The following is a 27,148-nucleotide window of genomic DNA, read 5'->3' as shown; positions in this document are numbered from 1 at the left end:
ATGTTGACCGTCGAAGTTAATGTCAACAAATACGTAAGTAATCGTCTTAACCCTCTCCCCATATCCCGACAGTACGTATTTCCAAATAGTTCACATTCCTGCCACTACCGGCGTTACCGTACGTATCGGTACGTACTCTTCAGAATGAACGCCGTACTTGCTAGGCAACTTCTCTGCCTCATAGGTTATACACCTCTGCGGAAGTGTAGGAAGATTGAATTCTCTAGGCTTATCGGCTAGCCACATGACGGCATACAGCGAGCCATGACACACTTTGAAATGAACACCCAGTAGATGTATCCTACTATATTTCACTTAAGGGGGCTCATACAGTAGCAATGCTTCAGACTGTAAACCTTTCACAAAATTTTTAATATCTCAGAGATAATTCAGTGGATCTTTCTCATTTTTTGTACACAAGTAAGTGGTATTTGGGCCTCTAATTTGGCATCAACAAATTTATAATTATCAAATTAATTTATTTTTTTTATTTACGCAATTTAAAGGAAATAATTTTTTACTATATAAGAGGATAAACATGGTATCTTCCCAACCACTTGTCAGATTCAAAGTTTCTTTTTCATTTTTGACTCCAGTAATGTAGTGTTAGAGGATGGACCGCAGTGAACTTTCTACGTTACAAAGTTTTTGAACTACATTTGTTTTGTCATAAACAAGAAAAGTCATTTTTATTTTGCGTTATTTACAACTACTTAAAATTTGTGAAATTGTAATTATACTTCTATGAAAATGGTTCATCCTCTACAGTTTGAAGATATCCCGAAAATTTTAAACAATTTGGACAATTAGTTCAAGAGATATAATGTTTTTAGTTTGAAAAATAGCAGCAAATTATTTCGTTTCAATTTTGTAAATAGAAATGATGAACTATTGCGATAATTATAAATTTATTGTTACCAAATCAGAAGCCAAAATACCACTTATTTGTGTACAAAAAATGAGAAAGATCGACTGAATTATATCGGTGATATTAAAATTGTGTGAAAGTTTTACAATCTGCAGCAGCGCTCCTGTATGAGCCCTCTTAAGTATCTAATGACTTTCTTTTAATGTGTTATTTCTTTTTGCGAACTTTTGTTGACGAGACCTTGCACCTAACAAGATGACACACTTTGTTACGTCCTTCCCTCTAGTCCCTAATAGACGCGTCCATCTACAGACTTCACTGTACGTATTGTCTGTCAATCTCGCACGTCAACGCTGCCGTCCCCTCACAACGCACCTTCAACACAATAAAATTTGTTGTGTCGTGATAATGAGGCCCTTTCTATTCAATGTGTTTTGTTGCTTCTGTTGCAGGCAAACAACGCCTACACGCGCGACCAGTGGTTCCACTCCATTATCTGGAAGGTAAGCACTTGCTGGAACTCTAATGGAACTTTATATTCTGATTTTTGCATGGCTGCATTATACTAGTGGCCTGTGCAGCAAATGCTGCAAACTAAGTTCATTAGACGTTCAAATAAACATCCATTTTCAGATTTATTTTCTATGAAGAATACCAGAAATTTGAAAGTTATTTCCTTCCATAATATGAAGTAAGCAAGCGGTAGCTACAAACGTGTTCCTTGGACTTTGACACGTACGCAACTTGAAGTGAGCAAGGAGAAAAAGAAATATGTCGACTAGAGGTCTAAGAGTTATTCAACACTATTCAATTTTTAAACCAGAACTCTCCACCATCAGATTTGAGACACATGCAGATCAACCGCATGAGGTGGACAGTGAAAAGAAACGGATCTATGAACCAACAATCCCGTTCTATAAAGATAAATATAGCCTGTCCCACATTGATGTGATAGGTCTGATGGTGGGAGCACGAGGTACCATACCGTCCTTCTTTGCCAACAAATATAAAAACCTGGGCCTAACACACAGCATTGTGAAGGAAATAGCCATTAGTGCCCTCAAAGGATCGATTCAGATATTGAGAAATCATTTGTATGGGAGTGATAATGGAAATTTCAAGTTATCTTAACCGATGGCTGTTGATTGGTTTAGATATCAATGCCAATCACTCCGTATTATTATTTTTCTCGCGGAATTCAAATCATTCTAACCTATCTGATAATGTCCCCCCTTTCTTAACTGCAAATAAGCACAAACGCTACTTAGGTATAAATTTTTCTGACATTTTGCATATCTGATTCCCTAACCGTTTCTAATGTGTATCATTTTACCTTTTAGGTGTGTTTCCAAATTATACGTAATACGCTTTGTCAAATCTGGCAACCTTTTCATAAGGGAAGCTAAATTTATTATTTATTATTATTATTCTCAGTATATGAAACGTAGACAGAAAGTGTTTAATGCTGCAAAATATAGGTTTCAAGATTTTAACCAAAATATAATTTTCGCATATATGATACGGGGAAAAAAAAGTTTTGTGCTTGCTGTCTGTGTTATTTATTAACTTACATTAACTGTTCAAAGTATAGGCTACTCCTTTCTTTTAAATGTGAATATAATATCTACTTGTATTATAATTGATATTAAACTAGTTGCTTGAGCAGGAAATGCTGCAAACTAAGTTCGTTAGACGTTCAAATAAACATTTTTCAGATTTATTTTCAATGAAAAGTACCAGACATTTTGAAAGTTATTTGCTTCCATAATAATGAAACATACTCCCTCTGAATGGTTTATTTTTATGCCAAATACTTTTTCTTGAACTTATCCACCTTCAGTTTTTGAGTTTCAACGCGAAAACGCAAGTAACAATGTCTGGACGATCAGTGGGTTTTTCATGTGGGAGTAATGCAATAGCTATTTCAGATCTTTGTGGATTCTAGGTGAAAGTTAAAAAAAGTCAGGTTTACTATGCTTTCGGACAATAGACATAGCATCTTGGTATAGCTGCTGCATGTAGAGCTTGAAATGTAGGGGGTAAGATCATTTTATCCTGCTAAGAGATCTTGCTGAAATGATCGGGAGACTACCTAATTTTGTAGGTCTCGTATTTTATCAGTAAGTAATACCTTTTTGTCTTTCCTTAGGAACTGTAATTTTTGCGCTCTGTCGAGCCAATACTGAAGACAATGCCGCATATAAATATCTACACTATACCGCCATTAAGTATATGAAAAAAACCAACCCCACTTGATTAATAACTACAAAAATATTTGACTTTTAATAACAATATTATTATCTTACGTAAGTTTTGTAGTTATATAAAATAGCCGCCACTCAGTAAATTATAGAAATGAAGATCTAATTTAAGATATTCTCTACATCTAGTTATTAACCCCAAAAGTTTCACTTTCATATAATCAATATAGCATTGATATGTATAATTAATGAAAAATAGTCACATCATGGCATTAACTATAATAATATTTCATTTCTAATGGTAATAATGTCATCAAACCACCTCAAGTTTTGTAGATTTTAATATCCAATACACAGCTGTACTCAGAAAATTACACACCACAGAATCAAACCTGCAAATAATTTTTAGTAAGACTTGAAGTTTTTAATAACCAATTGAATTTGAACTCTACATATGTCAGCAATCCTGCAGGTCATGGCCTTCGTGTAATAGCCTATTGTTTATAGTAGTGTATTTGTGTTTTGTTTTATTCTGAAAAATCATTATTTCTCAAAACTGTCGAAGATGGATTTTGGAAAATAGGAAAATGATGTAGGAAAATTAACATTTCACTGAAATCTACTATTTTTCTGAAAAACTTTGGGTTCCAAGCTTCAAAATGAGGAGTCATCTATTAAAATCCGTTCAGCCGTTTTCCCGTAATTTCCATTAACAGTTCAAATTATATATATACATGTTAAGAATTAAGTAGCTTATTAGTCATTCGTCCTGGTAGCTCAGTTGGTAGCACTGACTTAGATGATTGCCAACCCAGGTTCTAATCCCTATCGCATTTATAGTGATCAAAGTCCGGGTTCTCCGGTTTCAGTATTCGTTATCATAACATTATCGACTTGTAATTCGAAGCTCTTCGAACCCCGTACTCACAGCAAAAACGGCGTTGAACTGATGTTAAACTTTCAAATTCTGTAAAATACAAAACGCATTTAACTTGTCTTGTAGTGAATGGAATTTCTTTAATTCTGTCGTTACTAAGATACAGTCTGGTTTCCTTTGTTCGTAAAAAAATCTCTGTGTTTTAAAATCATATTGAAACTAAAATAACCTTTTTGGCCGATCGTGTTTTTTAACAACCTTACCGATGTTGTTGGTAGGCCTTGTAAGTTAAATTACAACACACATACAGAAAATAAATAAATCAAATCAACTTTTATTTATTTACGTAAAAGTAACGAACTATCAGTGTCGCGCAACACTGTGTGCTATGAGGAAATAATTAAATGTTTCATTATACTTGTACTCTTTCTAAATTAATTTATTGGAATGGAGATTTGTAAGAAAATAAGAATTAATGTAGATAAAACGAGAGCGTGAAAATCATTTGTGACGACTTCCGGTTGTTGCTCTGAGCGCCACTCGTGGGTTCGTGGCTGAACGCGGAAACATCCATTCAAGCATTAACCTATACCGGTATGAAATTTATTTACACTGATATGTAATTGATGTGTCACCTACAAACACTTTCTATATGCTATTTTATTTATATTGATGTATAATTAATGTGCCACCTACCTACTTCTTTGAAGACAAAACTAAACTTTCTATAATTTATTTTAATACAACATTTTCACAATCGCTGCCGAATAATAACAAATGAACATCACCTATCAACAAATACGAATAACAAATGAATGACACCTATCGAAAAATAACAAACGGCGATCATACATGAAAATTTTAGCGTCCAAAAACAAACTATTTATTTAAATTAAAAATGATTAATAATAATTTATATTTTTATTAAGATTGGCCAAAAAATCGTATGCAATACATGTGTTAAGTGCATAACAGAATTCCGGAAATAGAGAAGGCTCGACTTCGTCTAAGATATTAGCCAAGTATCTTGTGAATTATGTTATCAGTGGTTAAAAGTAGGTACTCTTTTTGTAATGTACTAATGCTCCAGTAATGGTAGAAATATGTTGACAACCCTATTTTCAACATTTCCGAGAGCGCCAATTGTTACTGGTTTAAGGTCTGCACTTTTTACGTTCCCTGTATTTATATTTTGGGATCCATATAATTAAACAGTTTTTATATTGTCTGCTTTATTATGCATTCCATTCACTCGATAGATACCCCAGAGCTATGTTATAATATCTGTATTTCTAACAACAGAGATAGCCACATTAATGACTTCACAGTTCTTGTAGTCATAGTATTGTTACGCCTGGATTATTTCTTTCAATTTTCCTGTCAGTTTGTATTGAGAATACTCATAATACAGTGATAGACTCTATTATTCGTGTCCAATACATAAGCGAATAATGTAGATCCCAAACTTTCCTAAGGACAGATCATTCTATTATTAATATAAAAGGTAAAGTCCACACCTGTGGAGCAACGGTCAGCGCGTCTGGCTGCGAAACCAGGTGGCCCGGGTTCGAATCCCGGTCGGGGCAAGTTACCTGGTTGAGGTTTTTTCCGGGGTTTTCCCTCAACCCAATACGAGCAAATGCTGGGTAACTTTCGGTGCAGGACCCCGGACTTATTTCACCGGCATTATCACCTTCATATTATTCAGACGCTAAATAACCTAGATGTTGATACAGCGTCGTAAAATAACCCAATAAAAAAAGGTAAAAACTAAGCGCGTATAGTTTAGATTAATATGTGATTTGTTTAACAAACTCCCATTGAACCACACCTTCAAAATTTCACCAGACACGCAACCAGGGAGCGAAACTTGTTGCCCGATGAAACATGTTTATTGTTACTTTACTATAGTTACGGGTTTGTTTAATTGCGGGTGAGTAGTCAGGGTCAGCGGTGGAGAGGGATAGATAGAGACCACAGATTTCCGAATAATGAATGACATGAAGTGTAGAATGAATATAGTAATTTCTAATAATGTAGGGGAGTCGGTATTATTATTGTTACCCAAATATTGAAACCCTAATTTACCTTTGGTATATTAGGGTTGCAGTTTGTTACATGTGAAATACATTATGTAGTGATAAAGGGGAGTCGGTAGGCAGATTAATTAACCATTTCAGTTTGGACTTAGAGACTGAAATATAAGAATTATTTAAGCACGTCTGTAAACTGGTGATTCAGAAAATTGAAAAATACGAGTTACATGATTCACGATCATGGTTTGTAAATTTAAATGAATTATTTAACCTAGCAAATACTGTCTGCGGGCTAAAGCAGGGAGATGCACTATCAACTTTACTTTTTAGCTTTGCTCTAGAGTATGCCATTAGGAAAGTCCAGGATAACAGAGAGGGTTTGGAATTGAACGGGTTACATCAGCTGCTTGTCTATGCGGATGACGTGAATATGTTAGGAGAAAATTCACAAACGATTAGGGAAAATACGGGAATTTTACTGGAAGCAAGTAAAGAGATAGGTTTGGAAGTAAATCCCGAAAAGATAAAGTATAATATGATTATGTCTCGTAACCAGAATATTGTACGAAATACAAATATAAAAATTGAAAATTTATCTTTAGAAGAACTGGAAAAATTCAAATATCCTGGAGCAATAGTAACAAATATAAATGACACTCGGGAGGATATTAAATGCAGAATAAATATGGGAAATGCCCATTATTATTCGGTTGAAAAGCTTTTATCATCCAGTCTGCTGTCAAAAAATCTGAAAGTTAGAATTTATAAAACAGTTATATTACCGGTTGTTCTATATGGCTGTGAAACTTGGACTCTGACTTTGAGAGAGGAACAGAGATTAAGGGTGTTTGAGAATAAGGTTCTTAGGAAAATATTTGGGGCTAAGAGGGATGAAGTTACAGGAGAATGGAGAAAGCGAGACGTAGATGGGAGGATAATATTAAAATGGATTTGAGGGAGGTGGGGGTGTGATGATAGAGACTGGATTAATCTTGCTCAGGATAGGGACCAATGGCGGGCTTATGTGAGGGCGGCAATGAACCTCCGGGTTCCTTAAAAGCCAGTAAGTAAGTAAGTAGTCGAGAGGGATAGGCAGAGACCACAGATTTTCGGATAATGACAGAAAGCGTAGAATGAATATAATAATAATAATAATAATAATAATAATAATAATAATAATAATCCGTAGCGCTACAGTCCGTGAAGGGCCTAGACCGACCAGCCGGCTGCTGGTCTCACGCCCACATGCCGAAGCAGAGGTGGAAGATCATCCAACCAGAATGGAGGTATCATGTGCCGTTATAGTTGGCATTCGCAACCGGATTTCGCTACCTATCGTAGCTTCCCAAGTGCATCACGATGCTGGGTGGGCACCGGTCCCATACACTGGCCGAAATTTCATGAGAAGACTCGAACCTCATGAGGACTCGAACCAGCGCGCATTTCGTCACGCGAGTCCTAGGCAGGATGCCTTAGACCACGACGCCACGGCGCGGGACAGAATGAATAGGCTATAGTAATTTATAATAATGTAGGGGATTGGGTAGGCAAATTAATTAAGCATTTCAGTTTTGGCTTAAGGACTGAAATACAAGAATTATTTAACCATGTTAGTAAACTAGTGATACAGAAAATTGAAAAAATACGAGTTACATGATTCATATCCATTGTTTGTAAATTTAAATGAATTATTCAACCCAGAAAATATTGTACAGATAAATGTTGATAATTCAATGCACTCACAGAAAGGGTTAAAACAATAAGTTACTTCCAGGATATAAAAAGTACTGGTTGCATTTATAACTTTGAAAGAAATAGTTTTGAAGCAATCATCCAATACTTTCAATGTTTAAGTTGACTTGATTGAGGCATTACGAGCTCTCATGTTGAATTACCCTGAATTTACATCTGCTGTGTTGTATGTATGTATGTATGTATGTATGTATGTATGTATGTATGTATGTATGTATGTATGTATGTATGTATGTATGTATGTATGTATTAACAATACAATTGGGTATACACCCGGTGGTAGTGATATATAATATACAATAATACCATTATAATTCTACAGTAATTACAGCAATAAAAGGAAAATAAAAAATAAAATAAAATAAACCTAAATTTATTTCTGACTATAAATAAATAGATGCAATAAACCTAGGACTATAAATAAAAACTATTCTATAATAACGCCTACAATGAGCAAAAGTAAACCTAACTTATATGTACTTCTATTTCACCCAACTATTACCAATTTAAGTAATTACATATCACCTTAATTAATTACAAATCAACTTAATTAAATATCATCTTAATTAAGTACATATCACCTTAATTTATTTACATATCAACTAAATTACATATCATCTTAATTAATTACATATCATCTTAATTAATTACGTATCAACTTAATTAATTACATGACATAACTTAGATAATTACACTGCACCTACAATTACATTTTCAGTCTAATCTTCTCAACCTTTCCTTAAATGTATTGATTTTGAGAGGACCACCCTGAAAGATTGCCGCAGGTAAGCTGTTCCAGTCTACTATTGTGCTGTTAACAAAGGAAAATTTTGCCACGTCCGTTCTTTGTTTTCTACATTTAAACTTCCTAATATGATCAGCCCTTCCTAAGTATGATGGTGTTGCTAATGTAGCATTGATGTCGGTCCATGCTTTGTGTCTCATTTGTGCCTTGAAATATGTCTGGATTCCTTCTGCATCTGTTGAATAAATTGATGTATTAAACATTTTTATCATTATTTTGACGCTTAATGCGTAATATAGGAATTTATTTTGAGTTAAAGTAAAGGATACGGAACAACTAGCAATCTCCACGAAGTTCCTTCAGGTTATAAAGACGGAGAGCTAGGACGTGGACAGTACCTGACCAGACATCTGTAGCAAGCCAGATATGGTTGCAAATGGACGCGTTATATACAGGGACATCACTTTATTTTTACCAACATTTTTAACATTAACCTGACTATACTCAGAAACACTGCTACCCCCTTCCATTACAGGAGTTTGGTGTTACTAGTGCAATATGTAAACAAATCATTTTACTAGTTATAGGAGGAGAGAAAAGTAGTGTATCCATTTATGTTACAGGGAAATACGATATTAGGATCTTCAGTTTGATTATTACTTTTACGGTATTTTATCAAAATACAGTAGAGTAGTAACATTTTTTTCACAAACTCAACTTTTCAGGCGGTTTTATTCATTATATAGTGGCTACTTTATTCAGCATATTACCGTACTTTCGGTAATTCTAATCTTCACCTCTGTTCAATCCACACAGATAAAGTTACTCAGTCATTCTACACACCGTACCTGTGCGAAATAAGCAGGGCCGGGTGTTTATGGAGATCGCGAAAATCACGACATAATAGATATACAATAGATTTTTACTAATCTTTACGAATTAAGTGATTCTGATTAAAAATATGCGGATAAAACAATCGCGACAAATCGCGAAATAGAGTTCTAATAGCGAAATATAAATACATTCGCGAATTATTATTATTCCGTCGTTTTATAGCGAATTTCATATTCTGAGTTCCTTTTCGGACAATTTTTTTCATTTTAATTTGTTATATATCCAAGTAGGCTACATCACATGGTATTCCAGGTGTTCTGATTACATTAGTGAACTCAAAAGACGGAGAATTCAACATTTTACTAATAATTTGAAAGTGTTAATTTGAGGGCTGCAAGTTTTTTTTTTCATTTTTAATTAATGTGTGTTAAATACAGTCTCAATCCAACAGATATTGTCTATTGGCCATACCGCACCTTTACCATAATCCAATGAACCTTTAATGTTAATTATTTGGAAAGTAATATTCATACTGAGTTAATACTTCACTTTCAAAATAATTGTATTTTCCAAAATTTCCACTAATATCCAGCAAGAGTACAAACCAATCTCCAACAATCTCCGCCGACACCAGTATTAAAAAACACAAATGATAAAATTAATCTCCATAAATACCTGCCCCTGGTATTAAGCTTCATTAATATAGGCTCTTCCTTCTATAGAAAACGCAACCATATTTCTGAAACACACTATACTCTGTACTGTTTATTTCACTGCTAGAGTCGACGGCAATTCGGAAGGCGGTAGTCTGCTAGCGTTTGCGTCGAGATAGACAGAGAGAGCAAAGCAGCGTACAACATTGCCACATCGTACTTCACGAGCACGTGCAATACAAATAGCGCAGGAGAGAATTTAAATTATCAAAAGACAATAATGACCTTAGCCGTTGATTACTGTAAGCATAACACCAAACAAACCCTCTTTCCTTCACTAACAATATTCTTTGCACGGTTCTCAGTCCCACACCACATGCTTCTGCAGTCGTTTCTTGCACGCTGGCAACGTTGCTGCCAGCATCAAGATGGCCGGCAGATTTCTGCTCGCTAACGTTTTTAAAATAATTATACACCTTAAACACTATTTTCTGCGCCTGCCTGTGTAATACTTGTTTTTTTACAGTCTCTTCTTCCATTTATTTACCTTACATACACACAGTAAATGTTAGTTTTACTTATTCAATGTATTGAAACACTCGCACGTGAACAAACGAACTCGGGAAGTGCTTGTTATAGACTGATTCTGATTGGTTCTACTGTACAAACTTGTTACGTCACATACCAGAAATGCTACTGCGCATACAGAAGCTAACCGCCTTCCGAAATGCCGTCTAGTCTAGCAGACTTCGAATGCAACACCGGCTGTAAGTTAAGTCTGTGTGGCTGACGGGAGCAAGAATATTAGTGAAAGGGGTGGGAGTCAATTACATTCAGAAACGCAGGTACAATAAAAATGCGAGTAAAAATAAAGTGATGTCCCTGTACTTCATGCCCTGTATTCTGATTCTGATAAGCTTCAGGTTTTGGTTGCAATTGAAAATCGTTACAAGTTTCTTCCCTGAACCCGATACTTTAAGAACAGCCGGTACCCAAGATGTTCAGATATATACAGGGTGCGTCAGAAAGAACGGATGGATTTCACATGGCAAGAAAATTGTAAAGATTCATGAAATCAAAAATTTATTGTTATCAACATATTCACCAATACATGCAGTTTATTTATGTAAAACAACATTATCCATATGATGTCCTTGGCTTTCAATACAGGAATCGAGGCGTTTTCTGATGTTCGCCATCACTTTCACAGTCATAGCTGGTGCAATTGCCACGATTTCTTCACGAATCGCTGTCTTCAGTTCGTCCAGTGTATGTGGTCGATGTTTACAAACTTACGCCTTCAAATGGTCCCAAAGAAAGAAGTCGCAGGGCGCGAGATCTTACCGTAGCCTCGGACAATCTCAGTGCAATAGAATTTCGTCCAGGTGATTTCTTCTTTAATGTTGAACCTGTGATACGAAATGAAGCCACCCACCGCAAAATTGTATTCCGAGTTGGATTCCTAGCGTGACATCCGATGTCGAAATGAGTCCTGAGTGGCGATCACAGACTCTTCATTTTTCAAAAATGTCTCTACGATGAAAGGACGTTGTACACCAGACCAACACCATATTCTCAACTGAAACTGCATTCTATGGCTGACCCAACAGTCGTGGTACCCCTCACTATATCTCTCTCCTCGTTGCGTATCGATAGTTTGAAATCCATCCGTTCTTTCTGACGCACCCTTTATATACTGGCAGTTCCCCCCCCCCCCCACGGAATGCCAGATCCGGCTGCAAGTGAGACGGAACGTTCCCTATTAGTCTAACACCTCGAGCGAATTTGATTTACAGTCCAGTTAACAGAGCGTTTTCCGATATAATCTAATTTTTTTTTTGTCGACAGCGAAGTTGTTATCTTGTCTCTTGTGAAAGCACCTTTAGATTTGTCGCAGACTTTATTGGAGAGCTTCGACTTTCTGAAATAATGTATGTTATGTGTGTGTGTGTGTGTGTCTATTTTGTAAGAAAAAAAATTATTCAAAAGATTTGAAATAGGATTTAAGAAAAAAACATTATGTTTTTCTAATCTTTGAAAACATTTTTAATTTATTAACAGGTTTTAGTTTAAGGAAAAGTTATATTACAATTCTTCAAATTCTTACGCTGTTTAATTTGAAATACAGTCAACTGTGGCTCAATCAGATCAGAGATTCATACCAAAGCAATCAAGAGTTCTAACCTCAGCGGGTCCTGTAAGATGTAAATCATGTGACTGAGGTCGTAATTTTCATCCTTCGGTCGTTCTGTATAAGTTAATTCCGCACTAGTATAACTGTTACACAATGAAGTTACTGGACGAGCCCCGTTTTCTCAAGGTCCGGTACCCGCAGTACATGTGCAATTTAAATTCTCTCAAAATCGCCAGCTTTGCAACCAACTCGTTCTGCCATGTAATTGACCTCTCTCTCCCATTCATACATTTTTCAAAAGAGCGTCGCAGCTTTCCATTCTCTGTAACTATGCGAAATATTTAAAATTATTTCATCAATCAAAAAGAGGCGAATAACAGGCAGGGAGCTGAATCGTGTAGCCTACAGCCCTTCATAGCCTGGAATTGATCACACTCATGTGCTCGATATTCACTCCATGATGTCACTGGGGTCATTTCAGAGATTCCAGAAATGTTTTTTTTTTTTTTTGTATCATTGCGCCCGAAACTTCTGTTAACTGTTTAAAAATACATTAATGAAAATACAGCATCGTAAAAGGAGCTTATATCCCATTAGAACAATCTTTTAATCTATCCATCTGTGAAATATGTATGTATGTATGTATGTAAAGTAAAATTAAATTATGGTTCATTTAACGACGCTCGTAACTTCAGAGGTTATATCAGCGTCGCCGGTGTGCCGCAGGAGTTCTTTTACATGCCAGTAAATCTAATGTCATTATTTTCAGATTGTGACGTGATAGAAATAAAACAGACTTCAGATCTGAAATCAGCACACTCAAATTAGATACCGATTGTTTTTGTTCAGCAGTAAAATCACAAAATAAATAAAATGGATTTAAATGCATTAAAATATAAACATTAAAAATTGTGACGTGATAGAAAAAACGGACTTAAGATCTTTACTCAGCACACTCAAATTAGGATTGGCACACTTGTTTTTGTTCAGTAGTAAAATGATTGTATTCTTCACCTGACATAATAAGGAACATTAAATCCAGACGTTTGAGATGGGCAGGGCATGTAGCACGTATGGGCAAATCCAGAAGTGCATATAGAGTGTTAGTTGGGAGGCCGGAGGGAAAAAGACCTTTAGGGAGGCCGAGACGTAAATAGGAAAATAACATTTAATTGGATTTGAGGGAGGTGGGATATGATAATAGAGACTGGATTAATCTTGCTCAGGATAGAGACCAATGGCGGGTTTATGTGAGGGCGGCAATGAACCTCTGGGTTCCTTAAAAGCCAGCAAGTAAGTAAGTAAAATGATTCTAAACCAGTGTTATTGAAAGAACAATGTTGACAAACAAAGAAACAAATGCTGGGGAGGTGATATAAACAAACAAATGCTAGGTAGGTGATAAAAATTGTAGGATAAGCAGTCATGATTGGTTGAAACACGTCGTTCCGTGCCGTTTTATGGGTCAAAAGTAGTATGACGTACTAAAAGTGTGGGCCTAATAGTCTGATTAATATCCTTTTTTTTTTAATTTCAACAGTTATGTTTAAGAAGCTACTTTACTTTCACCGTCATCTGTTTTCTGTTTGATATATGGACTTGTAGAATTTGTATTAAGATTATATGACGTACAAAACTAGACTTTCTTCTTGCTATGAAGAAAGTCTTTATCCTTAAAGCAAAGTGTAGGTTTTTAAGACTGTTCGAAGCAGTTATTTTCTCGAATAACCGTTGTTTAATGTACCGTCCACGATATTAAGTCATCATCATCATCTTCCTAACAAGTATTAGGCCAAGTGGCCTGTTACGGTCTCAAACTAGAATTTTCAGTCCATCTCTTCTTTGGACGGCCTAGAGATCTTTTGCCATATGGATGGTAATGAAGCAGTGCTTTTGGAATTCTGCATCGATTCATTCGTTCGAGATGACCCTTCCACTGAAGTTGATATTTGCTGATGAACTGCATAATGGGTTCTATTTGAAGTTCTTGCATTAGGTCCTCATTTTTTTTATGATCCCAGCGAGTATATCCAGCTGTTGCTCTCATAAACCTCATCTCACTTGCTGTTATTCTACTGACATCTTTATTCTTCACAGTCCACGCTTCGCTACCATAGCTTAATACTGGCTGTGCTAAGGTTTTATACAAGCCTATTCTTGTGTGTCTTTGTACTAGTGAGGGTTTCATGATTTTATTAATGATCCCCATTGTTTTATTATATTTACATATTTTTTCAGCAATATCTACTTCATCATAAGGTGATAGTGTATAGCCAAGATAAGTGAAGGTATTTACTCTTTCTATTATTTTATTATTCAAACAGATTTTGCTTGGTACAGGGAATTTCCCACAAAATGACATGATTTTCGATTTTTCAATATTAATTTCCATGTTATATTTTTCACTGACCTTATTTAAATTGTGTACTGAATATTGTAAATCATCTTCAGTTGATGCCATGAGAACTAAATCATCAGCGAAAAGTAAAGAATCAAGCTGCAAATTTCGATTAATTGGAATAAATCCATGGCGTGTCTGTCGCCAATCTTGAATGATTCTATTTATATATATAATAAATAGAAGTGGTGAAAGGCCACAGCCTTGTCGTACTCCACTATAAATGGGTCGCTATTATAATTTGCGACTGTCTTCGAATATTCCACAGTGTGAAAAGAGAAGTTGTATTTTCTTCATGTTTAAAGTGAACAAACTGAGGTAAATATTGGAGCACTTCTCTTGAGAGAACTCTAAAGAGTAAAAGCTCGCTCGAGACGTCGTAACTCGGGGTGTCCCTTGTGCTCCAAGCTAGGAAATTATTCATAACGGCTGTAACACGTCTCCCTGGAAACAATATATTTTTATTTTCAGTCCTCTTCTAGTCGTTGTTTACTACATTTCCAGAGTATGATAACTCAGAATTTATCAGTCTCTGTTACATTTATGGTATGTGGCACCTGTGAGGTAGAATTGTTTGCGTCTGTGATAGAATTATAATCGGAAATAACGACAAAGCAAGACGTCATTTTGAAGAAGGCAGAAGTATGGGACGATATGTCCCGAAAGAATTAATTCTAGGATATATCTTCCTTGAACACTTTTTACGTAAAGTAATCTTAATGTTAATTATTGCATATGATGCAGAGTTCGGTGCCAACGCGTGGCTGTGATGGAACTTGAGGTGTTCAAAGCAGACTTTAGAGAGAATTTTTCTTTGATACTCCGGTTTCCCTCATCTCCCCTTAATTTCATCTATTGTCTGCAACAGTTACACAAAAGGGGTAGTACGGGTCTCCGATACTGATGTAGGGCCTAAGGGTTTAGGTCTCAGAACCCTGGCGTTCATCGGGTACTCGTCTTGGGAAAGTACCTGAATATGTCAGGACTGAGTTAGGTTAATAATAATAATAATAATAATAATAATAATAATAATAATAATAATAATAATAATTGATTATTATTTATTTATTTACTTATTTACTTGTTGATTTATTTGTTTCTTTATTTATTTCTCGATTTATTTGTTCATTTATTTATTTGTTTGTTTGTCTGTTTGTTTAACAGGGCAAAGTCCCAATTACAGTAGACAGTACGAATATTTGCTTAGAACATAAAATTGGAGATAACATGAAAAAAGAGATAAAAACATACAAATGCAAGGTACAAGTGTAAATACAAATGAAAAATAAAAAAAAAACAGACAAATACATACTGTGTAAATAAAATGCTCAGATACAAATATAAATGAAAAATGCAAAATAAAAAGAATGGAGAATAGATACACATCGGATTTATAAAATAAAACCATCTGCCCTTCAATAAAAGTGACCGCAAGGATCCAGAAAACAAATACATGAATAAAAGTTTACAATAAAAAATACATACAATAAATTTCAAAAGAAAATTAAAGTGAATCATATTACTTGAAGCAGAGATGAAATTGCAAAATTTGAATTGAGTCCTTTAGAATTTCTCTAAGGATTTTCTCAGCATTGTAAAATGTGAATTCTTTTGATTTTAAAAGATTATAGGTGTATTTGGAGATGGCACCACGAACTCCAAAAAGAAGTCCGTGAACTGACCAACGACTAGCCATAATGTTATACTGCTTGCTAAAATAAGGAATGCAAGTCTCTTTTCATCATCAGTAAGTTATCATAACCAAAAGATGTAAAATGTAGCTATAAATGGCAAATTACAGAGTAATAAATAGATAGCAATACTATTTAAAATCAACTACCTTCATTATATTAATAAGAAAATGTTTATATTTCATGTAAGAAATCTTGAAATCATCTATATATATATATATATATATATATATATATATATATATATATATATATATATAATTTGAACTGGTAATGGAAATTACGGGAAAACGGCTGAACGGATTTTAATGAATGACCCCTCATTTTCATGCCTGGCATCCAAAGTTTTCCGGAAAAGTAGTAGTTTTCAGTGAAATGTCAAATTTCCTATATAATTTTCCTATTTTCAAAAATCCATCTGTTGTCCGTTTTGAGAACTAATTTTATTCAATCACGGCCGACTTGATTGAATTTCAGAACAAAAGACACACTACAATAAACAATAGGCTATTACACGAAGGCCATGACCTGCAGGATTGCCGACATATTTAGAGCTCAATTCAATTTGTTATTAAAAACTGATTCTGCAGTGTATAATTTTCTGAGCACAGCTGTGTATTGGATATTCAAATCTACGAAACTTGAGGTGGTTTGATAACATTATTACCATTAGAAATGAAATATTATTATAGTTAATATCATGATGCATCTATTTTTTCATTAATTGTACATAATATTGATGCTATATTGATGACATGAAAGTGAAACGTTTTGTGGTTATGTAAGTAAATGTATAGAATATCTTAATTTAGATCTTCATTTCTATAATTTACTGAGTGGCTGCTATATATAAAACTACAAAACTTAAGTAAGATAATAATATTGTTATTAAAAATCAAAATTTTTATACTTATTAACCCAGTGGGGTTGGGTCTTTTTCATATACTTAATGGCGGTGTAGTGTAGATATTGATATGTGTCATTGTCTTCAGTATTGGCTCGAGAGAGCGCAAAAATTACAGTTCCTAAGGAAAGATAAAAAGGTATTACTTACTGATAAAATAAGAGGCCTAGAAAATTTTGTAGTCTCCAGATCATTTCAGCAAGATCTCTTAGTAGGATAAAATGATTTTACGCTCTATATTTCAAGTTCTACATGCAGCAGCTATACGAAAATGCTATTGTTCGAAAGCTTAGCAAACCTGACATTTTTTTTTAACTTTTCCCTACAATCCACAATGACCTGAAATAGCTACTGCTATCGTCCTGACATTGATACTTGCGTTTTCGCGTTGAAACTCAAAAACTGAAGTTGAATAGGGTCAAGAAAAAGTATTTGGCCTAAAAATATCCATTCAGAGGGAATATGTTTCATTATTATGGAAGCAAATAACTACCAAAAAGACAAGTATTCTTCATTGAAAATAAATCTGAAAAATTTTTATTTGAATGTCTAACGAACTTAGTTTGCAGCAGTATTTGCTGCACAAGCCACTAGTTTTATATAGATTTTTAACATTGGTGAATTTTTATGTGCTGAAGTGTTTTGTTTTTTTTATAATATGACAATTGACGATTTCTTAAATGTGATGTTCTAGCGTTAAGCTGGATTTGTGATAATATTTCGCCATTATCCAGTAGACCGTTGAATATTTTATACAATAAAAGTTGCTCAGCATGTAATCTAAAAGTAATGTAAGCAATAAAATAATATTTACTTTTATTAAATTAGTTACACTGAAAAGGATCAATCTATTTGAAAATCCATCACACGTGTCGAATTAAGAAGGTTTCCCGGAATCATAACATCCAAATCACTGTGGAAATTTGGAACAGTCTGTGGATTCTGGTACCGTTCAAACATAATTAATTAAAGCAGTTTTTAATTGCCAGAGGTCCCTACTCGCTGCTGAGTGTAATTACCCCACGTTATGTTTTCGTTGGGCGCTCACTGTGAAGTTATCCAGGACGCTCCGCAGCCTAACAGTAAAAACTGATTAAGGCTTGTAATTGAATTTTAAATTACACTACTTTGGTGGGTGCCCGATCCCTTTTTTCTTATATTATGTGTTAGAAGTCGTTACCCAACCCTTACTATCGGAAAAATGTTTCAGGATGGCTGCGCCATCAATATAAATATTAGGTCTGCATTGTTTCTCACAGGAGAGTTGGATAACTGTGTTGTGAACTACCGACACTCTGGAAAGTAAATTTAATTCCACTCCACGACTCGGTCGATGAAACTGTGCTGATATCGGATAAAGTACAAGAAGTTACACCTGTATACACAAGACAAGGTTTTATTACAGGGGGCCGACAATACGGCGTGGAATTCTCACAGTTTTACTATATTTTAACACAGCCGGTCAATTAAACTCATGCCTGGAAAAACATGTTAACCCACACTTTTTTTAAAAAAGAGAAAAATAGAGTTTTGGAATGAGGCTAAAAATTATTATAAATTATCTTTATTCATTTTTGTGAACAGAAGGTACAAGCATATACTATAAATTTATACATTTTGTCAAAGATTTTCTCTTCTTTTTTTTGTCCAAAATAGAGCAAATTCAATAATATAAAATGAAAAATATTTTAAGGGGAGAGGATGGTATTTTTAAACTTTTTTCCTATTTGATGTAAAATATTAATTTTTTGTATTTAGAGAGCTCATACCTGTAGCAACTCAACCAAATATAAATATTTTGAAAAAAATTATTTGGGGGCCCAAATTTGAAAAAAAAAATACCCAGTGAAGGATTTTACTAAAACCGATATATCTAAACCATTTTTAAATATAAATTCAAACAATTTTCTGCAATGTAGGCTACTTGCAAAAGCATGCTCTACAATCTGTCTGTAACAGAATTTTGATATTAGTCCATGCGTTTGTAAAATAAACAAATAAATTTTAATAACACTTTTTTATTTCCTTTTTCGCAAACAAACGGGCATATTTTAAAAATGAAATCTAATAACAAAATTCTATTACACAGAAAAGTTTCCTAATAGTCTAAAGAATGTGTGTTCTAAATGTCATGCATGTATCTTTAATAGTTCAGAAATTATATCCATTTTTATCTGGCAATGTAGCACAGAAATGAAGTTACTGGAAACAACGATAAAAGTGTCGTGTGATTTAAAAATCCATAGCGCAGGAAGTTTAAAAAAGATGTCGCAACATCCGCTAAGGGCACAAATACCCACAAAATGTTATGCAATACATTCCATACATATCACAGGGTATTCTAAAGGATTTTTTTTTTGAAAATTTACTCATTTTTCACCAAAAAATATCGCCATCCCCCCTTAAATCTCTTTGAATATTAACAAAAACTATCTCTTAAAAAAATTATGTTCTCTTCTAAACCAAACATAATAACAGAATCTTTTATATAACCAGTTTTCTGAACTGCACTTCCTTTTTTGATAATATTTTCACTAATTTTCACATTTTCGTCAAGATTCCCTTCTTTCACTGCCGCCAATATAGTGTACCAGCATAAACACTTTACAAGCACTACAATAAATGTGGTTATTTCTTATTACAATTATTCTTAAATTTCGTAGATTATAACGGTCTTACTAGTAAACCGTACCTAATTTTTATGCGAGACTGATACAGTGTTAGAACAGAAAGCATTGCTAATAAACCATGCATAGAATTAAAATTCTGAGTTGTTAAATTTGTATAAATTCACAAGAGTCCTAAATTGGATTTTATAAAGTCCTAAATCTCTCTTTTTTAGCACTTAGAAATCCGTCCCCTATTTATTACCGTATATAATTTAATAGGCTACAAGTATAGTACCCATTTGTGGCTAAGAGGGATGAAGTTACAGGAGAATGGAGAAAGTTACACAACACAGAACTGCACGCATTGTATTCTTCACCTGACATAATTAGGAACATTAAATCCAGACGTTTGAGATGGGCAGGGCATGTAGCACGTATGGGCGAATCCAGAAATGCGTATAGAGTGTTAGTTGGGAGGCCGGAGGGAAAAAGACCTTTAGCGAGGCCGAAACATAGATGGGAAAATAATATTAAAATGGATTTGAGGGAGGTGGGATATGATGATAGAGACTAGATTAATCTTGCTCAGGATAGGGACCAATGGCGGGCTTATGTGGGTACGGCAATGAACTTCCGGGTTCTTTAAAAGCCAGTAAGTAAGTAAGTATAGTACCCAGTCATGTATTTTAAGTTTCTCTTGTCAGAGATAATAATAATAATAATAATAATAATAATAATAATAATAATAGTAATAATATTTATTATTATTATATTAAAGTATTTTCGTAGAAATTTTAATAACTTTGAAAGATATATACATAAATATAGAATCAAAAATATGAATTCTCATCGTTTGTCTGAACCAAAATGTAAAACCAATGCAGCTTTTTATCATAGCATGAGTCAAGATCCCAGATTATTAAACAAATTTTATTCCAATAATATTTCAACCACGAATCCTCTCCAAATTAATAAAAAAAAATAAAAAAAATTGTATTGGATTTATAGTTTGCGTTTAAACATGTTAAACACTATTTAATCTGTATTCACTCTCAATTTTAATTTTATTTTTGCCTGTATTGGAATCCCCTCCTGAGCACGAGTCTTACTCATTCAGGAGTGGGCTAGTTTATCTTTCATTGTATTTATTAACTTGTATTCATTTCAAACTTACTAGCAATAAAATAAATAGATTAATAATAATAATAATAATAATAATAATAATAATAATAATATAAGACTTCAAATAAGTCTTCCAATGAGGAAATAATGTGTTTTCTGTAGTAATGTCACTAGAAGCTTTGATTTAACTAGAGAAAATCAAAACTCGAGTGGAATTTAATTGACTATTACACGATTAGAAGAAATAAAATACTCTAATACAATAAAATATTAATTGACTTACTAAAATATGTACTAAACTTTCTTGAAAATGTATTATTGTTCCATCTTATCATTACAAATATTCCGCTAGATGACAGTAGTGTGTTATGATGGGCTATTCTCTTATTACCAGTTGTGCCAACTATACAATCTTCATTCAACTCTGTGGACGATTACTATCCAAGAAGGCTTTGTTGATTGTCTCATTTTTATTAAAACAGTTGCATTCTACTTCAATTATCAATATACTATATTAAACAATCTCTGTTACATGACTAGCCATATAATCTCATACAGCATAAGCTATAACATAATCTAAATAATATAAACAAGATAAATAATAGAAAAGGTTTAATTAAGGATGGTGAAAGCAACATGAATCATTTTAAAAGGTACAATTATTGAAAGTACTATGTTAGAAAACAAAGAAACAAATACTAAGCAGGTGATAAAAATCAAATGCTAGGGAGATGATAAAAATTGTAGAATAAGCATAAGCAGTCATGATTGGTTGAAACACGTCGTTCCGTACCATATTATTGGTCGAAAGTAATACAGGGACATCATTTTATTTTTACTAACATTTGTAATATTAACCTGACTATACCTTTGGATTAACGGTTGAGAACCGGATACACCGTTTGCTGCCCCCTTCCGACTGGAGTTCTATGGTACTGGAGTAAAATACAAACAAATCACTTTACTAGGTGTAGGAGGGAAGAAAAATAGTTCATTCTTTTATGTAAACTAGAAAATACCGCAATTTTGAGTTTGATAATTTTCATTAGGTTTTTGTTTAATCAAAATACAGTACTGTATTAACAATAAGTGTTTTTACTCACGAACTGAATTATCCATGCGAACGTATTCATTATGCAGTGTATATTATACTATCTACAGCACATTAGCGTACAATATAGAGAATGAAGTTAAATTGAAAAATAATCATAATAATTATGGATATTTAAATACATTGTTGAAAATGGTGGCCGTTCATTTCGATACAGGTTTCAATTCTTTTGTGCATATTATCGCACTATAGACTACTGCATCTAATTTCAATTACCAGTTTCGTCCTTCGTACTAGTAACTCATGTTGAAATAATTCTGTACCTACTCTATAAAAGAGTACCTTACGTACTGTAAATTCAATCTTCACTTCTGCCCGACCCGCACAGATAAAATTACTCACACATGCTATCTACTGTCCGTCCAAGTGGTTATGCCGCAGGATCGTAGCAAGGGGGGGGGAAATCACGTGACAGTTAATTATTTAACGAGGCCCTAAGTTATTTTAAACAGTTGTATAATATTACGTAGACAACCAATTCCTAATAGAAACTAATGTTTTTAGAAAAGAGCTAAGACAGCCCAGCCACTAGCCTTTACAGAGGGGCGAGCAGAAGCGAGTGGGGGAAATCGGGATGCGACATAGATAAACGGACGACAGTGCCTGTGCGAAAATGTGATTCAATATTGAAAGCTCTTTCGTCACTGGAAAACGCGAACATATTTCTGGAACTTACTATACTCACTAACTCAGTGCTGTTTACAATATGCGGCCTTGGTTCTGTGTGGAGGACATTTGGAACTTCATTAGTGGAAGGGGTGGGAGTGAAGTACATTAAAAAATTCAGGTACAATAAAAATTGAAGTAAAAATAAAATGATGTCCCTGTATAACGTAGTAAAAGTGTAATATGGTAATTCTATCAGTACAGATAGAGAAGTATGTTCGTTGGGCTATAAGTTGTGTTAAAAATGTAATAAATTGTGGGATCAGCAATAGCGTAAACATAACACAAGTGCAACTGAAAATAACATATTTGATGCACATATTAATCAAATAACATCCATATTTGAGGTAAATTCTCCTTTTTAAACGAAGCTCTTTTAAATTACAGCATCAGCCATATATTTACTTGAAATGTCAGCAAGCTGATAGTCAACAATTTGAGTTGCACGTTTCCGTACATTTTTGTTAGCAGAGGAATTCAACTGTGTGTAATTTAATGCCAGGGTGTACATGTTGACTAATTCAGGTGGATGGATGTTTGCGCAGTTCATAATTGCATAAATGATGATAAATTTGGATCTGTTAAAGCGTAATAATTCATGATTTAACTGCAAATGCGTGACATTTTAAATAATTAACACAGCTAAGCTCCACGCATGACAGAATTGGATGGGGTATATAATTGTCTCTGATTTTGACAAAATGTGTTATTAAACTGTGGAGGTAAATATATTTGAGGGTATAATACACGATTTTTCCAATTCACTGCGGGCTAAAGCAGGGAGATGCACTATCACCTTTACTTTTTAACTTCGCTCTAGAACATGCCATTAGCAAAAGTTCAGGATAACAGGCAAGGTTTGGAATTGAACGGGTTACATCAGCTTCTTGTCTATGCAGATGACGTAAATATGTTAGGAGAAAATACACAAACGATTAGGGAAAACACGGAAATTTTACTTGAAGCAAGTAAAGCGATCGGTTTGGAAGTAAATCCCGAAAAGACGAAGTATATGATTATGTCTCGTAACCAGAATATTGTACGAAATGGAAATATAAAAATTGGAGATTTATCCTTCGAAGAGGTGGAAAAATTCAAATACCTTGGAGCAACAGTAACAAATATAAATGACACTCGGGAGGAAATTAAACGCAGAATAAATATGGGAAATGCCTGTTATTATTCGGTTGAGAAGCTCTTATCATCCAGTCTGCTGTCCAAAAATCTGAAAGTTAGAATTTATAAAACAGTTATATTACCGGTTGTTCTGTATGGTTGTGAAACTTGGACTCTCACTCTGAGAGAGGAACATAGGTTAAGGGTGTTTGAGAATAAGGTGCTTAGGAAAATATTTGGGGCTAAGCGGGATGAATCTACAGGAGAATGGAGAAAGTTACACAACACAGAACTGCACGCATTGTATTCTTCACCTAACATAGTTAGGAACTTAAAATCCAGACGTTTGAGATGGGCAGGGCATGTAGCACGTATGGGCGAATCCAGAAATGCATATAGAGTGTTAGTTGGGAGACCGGAGGGAAAAAGACCTTTAGGGAGGCCGAGATGTAGATGGGAGGATAATATTAAAATGGATTTGAGGGAGGTGGGGTGTGATGATAGAGACTGGATTAATCTTGCACAGGATAGGGACCGATGGCAGGCTTATGTGAGGGCGGCAATGAACCTTCGGTTCCTTAAAAGCCATTTGTAAGTAAGTAAGTAATACGGTACACGATAATGCAATTACAAAGTCGTTACTGTTGGTATTATATAATTTTAATTTCTACTTTGAATAATAACATTGAACATAAAGTCATAAAAAATGGTACTGCTTGTATAATAGGCTATGTATACTGGGAGCAGAACTGAAGTAAGATTTCAAAATACACTGCTCCGTCGATTTAGTAGAATGCGTTATAGTCTAAAGAAAGCAGCAAAACAGTACAACGTGGTCTGTTGTGACGAGAATCCAAGCCCCCGCATACCGGTAAGGCATCATGTCACAAACACGTTCAAGTCTGAGTATTACTGACAAGGTAAATATTATTCATCGCCCTGAAAAAACTGCGAAAATATTAAGGATAATGCTGGAGAGAGTAAGGTTTTATTTATTTACTAGCCGTACCCGTGCGCTTCGCTGCACCCGTTACAAATAAATATAAAGTAATTACATAATTAAAATAGGACGTTTGATCCAGGGAACATTCGTGTTTGATAGATTAATTTACATTATATTGTCCACGCCTGTGGAGTAACGGTCAGCGCGTCTGGCTGCGAAACCAGGTGGCCCGGGTTCGAATCCCGGTCGGGGCAAGTTACCTGGTTGAGGTTTTTTCCGGGGTTTTCCCTCAACCCAATACGAGCAAATGCTGGGTAACTTTCGGTGCTGGACCCGGACTCATTTCACCGGCATTATCACCTTCATATCATTCAGACGCTAAATAACCTAGATGTTGATACAGCGTTGTAAAATAACCCAATAAAATAAAAAAATACATTGTATTTAAATAATTAAAATGCGATCATTTTGGTCCAGAGAGCAATCGTTTGGTGCAATGACAATTCCTTTAACATGTTTCTTGTTATTACATGCAACCATGGTTTAATGAACATTGACATATCATTTAGTTTTAATGTGTATACTTTATATTACTTGTTATATGTTTCCATTGAATTATGGTAATAACTTAATTTTAACCCTTGTTTTCTACGTCTTCAGTAAATGGCGCTTGGCTCACTATGGTTCTGAACCCTTCAAATAACTTAAATAACTTAAATTATATTATATTATATTATATTATATTATATTATATTATTTTATATTATATTATATTATATTATATTATATTATATTATATTATATTATATTATATTATATTATATTATATTATATTATATAAAAAGTGTGTTGATAACGGATGTAACTTACATAAACGTTATTTTAAGAATTACAGGAAACGTATATACAGAATAGCCTATCAAGTTTTCTGTGCATAAGAAGCTATTTCTGGTAGAGGGGCAGAGAAGGCCTGACGGCCTTATCTCTACCAGGTTAAATAAATAAATACTACTAAATAAATACTACTAATACTATTTTAATCTTACCTGTCCTCGATTCACTCAGAAGTTACTGTAATAACATTATAGCATTATGTCCATATAGAGAAACTACACTTTCCAATGGTGAATTAATAATTAATTATACAAATCGGTTAATTTAGCTTCCGATATTAGGCTACTTCATACAAACACAGAAACATTGTCTGTAGGCTATCTTTCATAGCTTTCTATTGTTGCTGTCCAAGGCCACTTATAGACGAAGTCATTTGTTTTTTATTTCATTACACGGCCTTAGATGGCAGTTATTTTAATTTTAAAACTCATTTATCTCATTAAATATCAGTCCTATCAAAATTGTTCAAAGAATAAAACTTATCGAAAATGAAACTTTGGTTATGTAAAATTTTTCACAAAAATCAATAATAAGCGAGATATTTCGATTTATTTAATTCAGGCCCCCTTATAACCCCCCTTTTAAATAACGTATTTTGAATGCCATATAGCCTAAAATCTAAGTTACAACGAACTTAATTTATATTCTAATTTTCATCGAAATCCGTTCAGCCATTATCGCGTGAAAAGGTAACAAACATACAGACAGACAGACAGACAGACAGACAGACAGACATACAAACAAAAATTTCAAAAATGCGATTTTCGGTTTCAGGGTGGTTAATTATATATGTTAGGACCAATTATTTTTGGAAAATCGAAAATTACCAGAAAAATTTCGGCTACAGATTTATTATTAGTATAGATTTATTTATTTATTTATTTAATCCTTTCCTTATTTAATCTTTCCATTATTGATTTATTATTCTTTATTATTTCATTCATTCATTCATTCATTCATTCATTCATTCATTCGTTCATTCACTCATTTCTTCCTTTATTTATTTATTTATTTATTTACTTGTAAATTTATTTACTTATTATTTATTTATTTATTGTCCCACGCCGTGGCGTCGCGGTCTAAGGCATCCCGCCTAGGACTCGCGTTACGGAATGCGCGCTGGTTCGAGTCCTCATGGGGGAAGAAATTTTCTCATGAAATTTCGGCCAGTGTATGGAACCGGTGCCCACCCAGCATCTTGATGCACTTGGGGAGTTACGATAGGTAGCGAAATCCGGTTGCGAATGCCAGCTATAACGGCACCACACCTCGTGCTAACCACACGATACCTCCATTTGGTTGGATGATCGTCCACCTCTGCTTCGGTATGTGGGCGTGAGGCCAGCAGCCGGCTGGTCGGTCTAGGCTCTTCATGGGCTGTAGCGCCACGGATTATTATTATTATTATTATTATTATTATTATTATTAGTATTATTATTATTAGTAGTTCCTTATTTAATCCTTCCATTATTGATTTATTATTTTTTATTATTTATTCATTTATTCATTCATCAATGAATGAATGAATAATTCATCGATCGACTGAACCAATCAATGAATGAGAAAATTGGAGTAAAAACATTTAAAAGTACAC

At 34.2% G+C, this 27,148-nt stretch overlaps 1 protein-coding gene across 2 annotated transcripts in view; it reads left to right on the top strand.

Annotated features, from left to right (window-relative positions):
- LOC138699446 (C-Maf-inducing protein-like) overlaps positions 1–27,148 on the top strand; it is a 900,368-nt gene that overhangs the window by 684,920 nt on the left and 188,300 nt on the right. The window contains exon 3 of one of the 2 annotated variants that reach the window (XM_069825318.1): positions 1,321–1,371. The exons of the other annotated variant lie outside the window; for it this stretch is intronic. Within the exon in view, the coding sequence (XP_069681419.1) occupies positions 1,321–1,371 (51 nt within the window). The remainder of the gene's footprint in view (positions 1–1,320; positions 1,372–27,148) is intronic. 2 annotated transcript variants of the gene reach the window in all.

Source organism: Periplaneta americana, chromosome 5 (assembly GCF_040183065.1).
Source record: "Periplaneta americana isolate PAMFEO1 chromosome 5, P.americana_PAMFEO1_priV1, whole genome shotgun sequence".
Lineage (NCBI taxonomy): Eukaryota > Metazoa > Arthropoda > Insecta > Blattodea > Blattidae > Periplaneta > Periplaneta americana.
This window is presented reverse-complemented; position numbering and strand designations above follow the sequence as displayed.